The sequence below is a fragment of the Balaenoptera musculus genome, chromosome 4 (genome assembly GCF_009873245.2).
Source record: "Balaenoptera musculus isolate JJ_BM4_2016_0621 chromosome 4, mBalMus1.pri.v3, whole genome shotgun sequence".
Classification (NCBI taxonomy): Eukaryota; Metazoa; Chordata; class Mammalia; order Artiodactyla; family Balaenopteridae; genus Balaenoptera; species Balaenoptera musculus.
In genome coordinates this window covers 8537700-8546475 of record NC_045788.1, presented here as the reverse complement: position 1 = coordinate 8546475, position 8776 = coordinate 8537700, and the positions used below count along the sequence as shown (strand labels likewise).

Here is an 8776-nt window from a genome sequence, read left to right as displayed (position 1 = left end):
AGGATGTTCTTTATTATAAATACTACTCGAGATTGTGCTGCAATTTCTAACCCATGAAAGAAGATCAGGCACAGAGGGAAAAGGATTAGTGATATTGATAAGGAAGAGGAAAATAGTACTATTTACTCATATTATGATGGTCTATCCTGAAGTCTGAAAACCAGGAAAAATATCAGTTAAAAATGAAAAGCCTGGTAGTCTGGGATCCTGCTCTGCCCAACCGACGGATGATGGGGTCTCTGGGCGCCCGGCATGGCCTGGGGTGGCTGATGGGCCTCTATTTCCTGTCCCACGTCCCCATCACCCTGCTCGTGGACCTGCAGGCAGGGCTGCCTCGTGATCTCTACCCGGTGGAGCTGAGAAACCTGCGGCAGTGGTATACTGAGGAGTTCAAAGACCCCCTGCTACACAACCCCCCTGTGTGGTTTAAGTCCTTCCTGTTTTGCGAGCTTGTGTTTCAGTTGCCTTTCTTTCTCATCCCAACATATGTCTTCTTCAACGTGTCCCCATGACGGATGCTTTTAAAAAGAAGGTGGCCATACCAGTGTTCCTGGAGGCTGCAGGTGGATCTGCACCCCTGCAATCATCTACTCGGTTCACACCATGACAACTCTGATTCCTATCCTCTCCACGTTTCTACTCCAGGATTTCTCCAAAGCCAGTTGTTTCAGAGGACAAGGACCTAAGACTTTCCATGAACGACTATTCCATATATCTGTCTACATCACCTACTTTCTCATCCCTATTATAATTCTGCTTTTCATGTTGTGGAACCCCTACTAAAAGTCTGAGGAGAAAAGAAAGAAAAAATGAGGAAAAATAACCCCGGGTCCAGGGGAGAGGTGACCACGGGGGATTTTCCTGTTGAACCCAGTACCAGGAAAATGCTCAGAAAAAAAAAAAAATACCATGTTTTCAGTAGTATTTGAAACACACCAGCAGCAGCACACATGACCAAGATACTGGCAGGAGGCACATCAAACCCTCACTTTCCAAGGGTACTGGTGCAAACAGACCGATCACCTGAGGATGAGCAGAGGGGTGGGGGCTAGGTTATAGGGAAGTGGTGCCAAAGGCCTCACCGTGTGCCCAAGTGCCATTGCAGGATTACTAAAGGCAGGACCGACCAGAAACTAGATAAACTTCCAAGCAACGTGGCCTACTTGGCATGTTCATGAGTCATTTGACCCACAGTATACATGTGACTAACACTCTGACTCATGATTCTCTACAGCATATCACTGGGATGTCTCAGGCCATTTTTAAGTTTGAAGTTATGCCTCTGTAATATTCATTAAAAATTGTTTTCTTGCCCCAACCCCTAGGTGGGGGTGAGATATTCTGTAAGAGGTTTAAACTTAGTTTTCCTTAAGGTTCACCCTTGGCATGACTGTCAGTCAGAAATGGGTCACATTGGAAGGTGTATTGTTTCTATCTTAAACAGGTCGTCCCAGGAGAAGAGATTTTTTAATGTCTCCTTGTTTATCCTCTTTCCAAGCCTTAGTCTTCTATTACTTTTTACAGACCACCTAACATAAGTTCCTTTACTCTGAGGTCTGGTGTCTCAAACCTGAGCTGGAGGTGTGCCTCTTACTGGATAACTTCATGCTACCTAGTAGTTTAATAATTCCTTCCTGCCTTGTTGTCAGTCAAAGGTAGTGGATGTGGGGAGCTGGACATGACAGGTCCAGTGTGTGCATATAGGGTCTCTTCACATTAGCACTTGGTATTCTGCTAGCTTTCTCTAAATTCATTCTCAAGGCCAACTCAAAAAAAAAAAAAATGGCTTGTGAACACACATGGAAAATGGTAGATGCTGGTCCTGGTTAGTTCCCCCTTTTTGTCTGTTTTGCTTACAAGACCTAATGGTCTGATTGTTGGGAGTATCGTCTGACTCCTGTGTCTGGTCAAAATAAATGTAGCTGCTGACCAAAAAAAAAAAAAAACAAATGAAAAGCCTTATTGAACAATTTCTGTCTAAGCGACCAATCATAAACCAAATATACAAAAATCAATTGGTTTTATATACACAAGCAATAAATAATTAGAAGAGTTGATTTAAACACCTCACTCATAATGAAATGAATACATTATCTAGGAATATATTTAATAAGGAATGTTTAAGACCCACAGGAAGAAAACTGCAAAATTTATTACAGATTTAAAAGAAGACTTGAATAAATGGAGAGAAGCACTATACTTTGCTCCAGTTTGTTTACTGAGAACTTGTAAAACTGTCAGTTTTGAATGGGGCCCAGGGCAACATAATCTGGTTCCACTCAGGAATGTAGATGCAAAAATCCTAAGCAAAGCAATATCAAATCAAGTCCTGCAGCATACTGAAAGAGTAACACACCTAGAGTAAATAGGGTTTATCCTAAGAATGCAAAGATTGCTCAACTTCAGGGCAGAAAACTTTCCGGTCTTGTTCTTGTTTATATTCCTGGGATTTATCATAGTTCTTGGCACATAAATAATAGGTGCTCAATAAATACGTGTTGGCTGAATGAACCTTATGTCATTTTTTGTTTTGTTACATTAATGGATTAAAGGAGAAAATCTACATAATGTCTTAACAGTTGTTTGAAAAAAGCATTTGATAAAATTCAAGATCCACTTTTCATCAAATGCTGTTAGAAACAGAGTGAGCTTTTTTATCTTGCTAAAGTTTTCTACTAGAAACATACAGCAAGTGTCATACTTGATAATAAAACGTTTAGGAGCAAGAAAAGTGTGCTTACTATCACCTCAACTTGTCAAAACTTTATTGGAAGTCGTAGTTAATGAATTAATCAGAAAAATAAGAATGATGAACTGGGGGGGAGAACAAAGAGACAAAATATTTATTATTTGTAGATGATATAATTTTTTGCTCAGACACCCAGAGGATCAAGTGACAACTGGTAAGTAAAGAGATTGTCTCCAAGGTCAACACACAGAAATCTGTGGCTTTTCCACATTCTAGCAATAACTGAATAAAACTTTGATAATCGTCCCATTCACAATTGTAACAAAATAATTAGGTTTTTAGGAATGAAACAGAGAGAAATATGCCAGGACCTAGATGAAAAAATATAAAACTTAATGGAGGGCTTCCCTGGTGGCGCAGTGGTTGAGAATCTGCCTGCTAATGCAGGGGACACGGGTTCGAGCCCTGGTCTGGGAAGATCCCACATGCCGTGGAGCGGCTGGGCCCGTGAGCCACAATTACTGAGCCTGCGCGTCTGGAGCCTGTGCCCCGCAACGGGAGGGGCCGCGATAGTGAGAGGCCCGCGCACCGCGATGAAGAGTGGCCCCCACTTGCCTCAACTAGAGAAAGCCCTCGCATGAACCGAAGACCCAACACAGCCAAAAATAAAATAAAATAAATAAATAAAGTAGCTATAAAAAAGAAAAGTGCTTTTTTTAAAAAAAAAAAAAAAAAAAAACTTAATGGAAAACTTGAGTAAATGAAGAAGAGACCACGTTTCTGGGTTGTAAAGATATCACTTCTCTATAAATTCAATTAAATCTTAATTAAAAAAACCCACATAGGAATTGTTTTTTGAAAGGAACTCAATAAGCCACACTTCCAAACTTTGGAAGAGAAAATAAAAGAAAAGCCAAGATGTTTCTGAGAAAGAGGAACCAAGAGGGGCAATTTGCCCTGCCAAACATGAAAATAAACTATAATCGATAGTAACTAAATACATATTAGCTGGGAACTGAGAATCAATCAATAGACCAAAAAGAAAAGGAAATCTAGACGCCTACCACACCAAGTCACTAAGAGAAAAGTCCATATACATTAAAAAAATAAATAACTGATGTTTAAAGAAACATTTTTAAATATAGAGGTCAAAGATAATGTTTATATAACTTTGGCATGGAGGCCTTCATAGGCAAGATATAAAATCCAAAAGACATGAAGTAACAGATGGACAGATTTGCCCACATAAAAATCAAAATCTTCTGTATAATAAAAAGCAATATGAAGCTTAAAAGCAGGTTTAGTGTGAAATAGATAGCTAGTGGGAAACAGCAGCATAGCACAGGGAAATCAGTTTGGTGCTTTGTGACCACCTAGAGGGGTGGGATAGGGATGGTGGGAGGGAGATGTAAGAGGGAGGGGATATGGGGATAGATGTATATGTATAGCTGATTCACTTTGTCATACAGCAGAAACTAACACACCATTGTAAAGCAATTATACTCCAATAAAGATGTTTTAAAAAAAGCAGGTTTAAACTAAAGCTGTTTTTGCTCCATATTTAAGAGATAAAGGATTCATAATTAGACTAAAGTAGTCACACCTTTAGTTAAGGAAGACAACCAATTTTTAAATGCGCAAAGAATAACAATAAACAATTCACTGAAAAGGAGTTATAATTGGTTCCTGAAGATGTTTAACCTCATTAATAATTGGGGGAAATGTTAATTAAAATGAGAGTTTTGCTCGCAGAACATCGACTCAAGTGTCAGTGAGGGTCAGGGGACAGGCATTTTCCTGTGCTACTGATGGGAGTGTCAGTTGTTGAAGACAATGTGGCAGTATTAGAATTAAAAATACAGTTCTCCCCAATTATACTTCTTGCACTTTCTATTAAGAGAAAGTATACATGTGCACTTATACATTGTTGGAAATAGCAAAATATTGGAAACATTGTATGTATCCAACAATATGAATCACTTCAAGTACTATATATCTATATGCAAAGATAAAAAGGAATACGATGTGGGCAGAGAAAAAGAATTATATAGACCTGTATATATGGACATATAAAGCAAGACATTGTTACGTAAACATAACCTCCATCTGCTTTACGACTTTGTTCATCCTGAATCCTCAATATCTTAAACAATGCTTGGCATAAGTTCTCAATTAAAAATATCTTGAATAAATGAGTGTGAAAAAAAGCAAGTGTATGAACAATTTAAATATAATGGTCCTATTAATATTTAAAACAGAATATGAACAATGTTTAAAAGTATAGAAAAGGGACTGAAAATGTAACAGCAAACATTTTTGTACTTACTTCTAGGAGTCAAGTTTAGAAGTTGTTGGTGAAGGAGAACATCTCAATTGTCCTTTTCTGTGTAACAAACCCCTCAAAATCAGGGACCTAAAACAACAACCATGTTATCATTCTCTCTGATTCTGTGGATCATGAATTTAGAACACAACAGCGATAGCTTGTGTCTGAGCTACAATATCTGAAGCCTCAGCTGGGCAGACTCAAAGGGCAGAGGGTATTTCAAAAGACAGAGGCTGGATGTCTGGAGACTTCTCACTCACACGTCAGTGTCCAGGTTAGGATGGCTCAAAGGCTGCTCATCTGGGACTGTCAACTGCAGTGACTTCTGCATGGGCTGGGGCTTCTGCACAGCATGGTGGCTTCAGACTTTTGGACTTTGGACTTTTTCTGTAATGACTTAGGGCTCCAAGAGCAAATATTCCCATGAACAAAGTAGAAGGTGTAAGACCTTTTATGACCTAGCCTTTGCGGGCACCCAGCCTCACTTCTGCTGTATTCTATTGGTTGAAGCATTCACAAGTCCACCCAAACTCAATGGGAGGAGATACAAACTCTACCTTTCAGTGGGAAGAGTGATAAAGAATCACCAGAGAGGGAAAATGCTTATTTTTTATTAATCTTTTTTTTTAAATAGTCATCGCTTTAATTTGAGAATTTGTTCATGGCAGTAAAAGAGGTAAAAACACAGAATCTGGAACCAGAAGACCCTAGTTCAAATCCTAGCTCTTCCATTTAATAGCTGACTGACCTTGGGCAAACACTTAGCCTCTCTGTTTCTTTCTATGTAAAATTAGAGATGATTACAACATCTGCTTCATGACTATTGTGAAGATTTTGTGCATCAATGCATATAAAAGTCTTTAGAACAAAGTCGGACATATTGTATTAGGCATAACTATTACTTGAGTATAACAGTTTTTAAATGGAACCTGCATAAGAATTTGTCTTTTTAAAATTTATCAGTAATAAGAGATAAGGCTTCATATTCATTGGATCCCTAACCCTCAGCTAAACTTAAAATCTTCTGTTCTAGCTGTGTAAGAAATCACTGCAAAAACTGTAGTCTGAGCTTCCTCACAACATGGCAGCCTTGTGCTTCTTACATAACGGTTCAGGACCCCAGAGATGAGTGTCTCAAATTAAACCGGTGGACACTGAATGGCTTTCTACCTTGACCTAACATCTGAAGACAGCTGTCTCTTCTGCCATCCTCTATTGGTCAGCCAATCTCTAAGGTTGGTCAGATTTTAGGGGAATACTCTCTTTAGGAGGAATGTCAAAAAATTTGAAGATATGTTTTAAAATTTCTGTGTCCTCTCCCTCCAGGATAGCATATTTGTATAGGAACAGTTTCAGGTATGAGACATCCCCTGGGTTTGAATACCATCTTTGTCACTTGCTAGTTAGAATTGTTATGGCTGTTTAATAAATTAACACATGTAAGATACTTGGTATATACCAAATTAAGTGTTTAGTAAAACTTAGCTGCGTTGCTTTGGCTAAAAATAAAGGGTTTGTTTCTATGGCCAGATGGATATATCTTGGGCTGTTATGCTATAGACCAGAAAACTTCAAAAAATAAACAGTAGGTAAATTCATATTATGTATGAGTATAGAGTGGCAAAAATTTCCTGGGTCTTCTTCATTTTCTTTGAAAGCACAAAAAGTGCATGTGTCTGCCCAAAGAAGTCTCCACAATGCATATTCCAAACAGGGTGAATGTCTAGTTTCCAACTTTTAGGGTAGTCTAGTTTCAAGCAAAAAAAGAAGTCTCTGTCAGAGTTGAATATACACCTCCTCTTTCTCTTTCTAATCACCTTAGCTTTGTGGCACAGATCTAGAAAATTCGACACTTATAGAAACCCTTCTCAGGATTCACCATACAATTCTCTTTTCCCATGCCTAGATGGTGAGCAAGGGCTCATAAAATGCATATCACATCATTATATTATGTTTAAACATTTTTATTTCTCCAGAGAATTTAAAATATACGAACATGTGACTCTGTGAGGAAATGATCCAAAAAAGATTATAAATACAGCCATAAATGTCAAAGTTCCTAAAACATTCCGCTGGCTCTATCTTCAGAAGAAAGTGTTTACACAGAGAGCACACGCCAGCATGTTTTATTATTGTTATTGTGGGCATTAAATGTTACAAATGCAATCTGTTTGACATACACATAAAGGATGGTCTCCACAAACCTTTAAGAATCACCTCTAGGGGCTTCCCTGGTGGCACAGTGGTTGAGAATCTCTCAGCCAATGCAGGGGACATGGGTTTGAGCCCTGGTCTGGGAAGATCGCACATGCCGTGGAACAACTGGACCCGTGAGCCACAACTACTGAGCCTGCGCGTCTGGAGCCTGTGCTCCGCAACAAGAGAGGCCGCGATAATGAGAGGCCCGCGCACTGCGATGAAGAGTGGCCCCCGCTTGCTGCAACTAGAGAAAGCCCTAGCACAGAAACGAAGACCAAACACAGCCATAAATAAATTAATTAATTAAATTTAAAAAAAAAAAGAAAAAAAAATCACCTCTCTGTGGAGCTGATCGGCAGGAACAGTTAGGTAAGTCATGGGCAGCAGGCACTGCAGAGCAAGCAAGGTATTGCCATCACTAGGAGACAACTAGGAATTCCTCTTCAGGTTTTATCTTAATCAATGTTCAGTTTCAAAATTGTGTTTGTTTCACCGGTAGTTTTTTCCTGGAAAGTATGATACGGTAAGTGGTTAATCATCACTTGCTTTCCTGTTTGACCCATTCAGGATAATCAAGATATCTTTTCTTAAAAAAAAAAAAAAAGATAGGAAAGGAAGAAGGAAGGAAGGAGGAGAAAGGGGAAGGAAAGGAAGAGTACAAAAGGAGGTAGGAAGGGAGATGGAGATGGAAGGAGGGAGATGGAGATGGAGATGGAGGTGGAGATAGAGGTGGGGATGGAGATGGAGGTGGAGATGGAGGTGGAGATAGAGATGGAGGTGGAGATGGTGATGGAGATGGAGGTGGAGGTGGAGATGGAGGAAGATGGAGATAGAGGGAGATGGAGGCGGAGGGAGGAAAAAGAAGGAGGTGCCTTCCAGTCTAGACTTGCCATATGTAGAGGGTCTCTTTCCTTTCTGGTTTCTCTTACTCTTCAGTGAGTCAGCAGTAAATTTTATCTTGTCAGGCCCCTCCTCCTTTGAAAGGAAACTACTCCACTCGCACTCCTGCTGCCTTCCTGCTTTGTACCATCCCCTTCCCTAACTACATCTCAACACCAGTGTCTCTAGAGCTGCGCTCTCCAGTAGAAATATAACATGAGTCACAAATGGGAGCCCCATGTGTAATTTTACATTTTCAAGTAGTCACATTAAGAAAAGTTAGAAGAAATAGGTGAAATTCATTTGAATAATACATTTTATTCAAGCCAATATATCTAAAATATTATCATATCAACATGTCATCAATATGAAAATGAAATACTTTACATTCTTTTTTTTATACTGACTTTCTGAAATCCAGTGTGTATTTCACACATATAGCTCATCTCAATGAGAACTAGTCACATTTCTCTTGTATCCTAGCCTTCTTATTGCTTCCTATTCATCCATAAAATAACCCTCCCTTAACTTGACCCAGCTTGGGTTGGGCTCTGCTTCTTCAAATGAAGCCGAATACAACAGCCAGTAGAGTGTTTGGTCACAGTGTTTATTGCTTATTTTGTGTCTTAAGGAATTATTTGGTATGGCACCAGACTATTTTTCTTCAGTCATGTGCCATTGGA

At 39.3% G+C, this 8776-nt stretch overlaps 1 protein-coding gene across 1 annotated transcript; it reads left to right on the top strand.

The window, feature by feature from the left end:
• Nucleotides 1-230: 230 nt before the first annotated feature.
• LOC118893874 (sigma intracellular receptor 2-like) lies at nucleotides 231-783 on the top strand. Its single transcript, XM_036849496.1, has 2 exons — nucleotides 231-502; nucleotides 546-783. Exons 1-2 carry the CDS (start codon nucleotides 231-233, stop codon nucleotides 781-783), a joined length of 510 nt encoding a protein of 169 aa, XP_036705391.1.
• Nucleotides 784-8776: the final 7993 nt, after the last annotated feature.

Bases quoted from the DNA above. Each gene is read 5' to 3' on its own strand.
- LOC118893874 (XM_036849496.1), top strand. From the start codon at position 231: ATGGGGTCTCTGGGCGCCCGGCATGGCCTGGGGTGGCTGATGGGCCTC. The intron at 503-545 runs GTCCCCATGACG...TGGCCATACCAG, and splicing joins ACATATGTCTTCTTCAACGT to TGTTCCTGGAGGCTGCAGGT.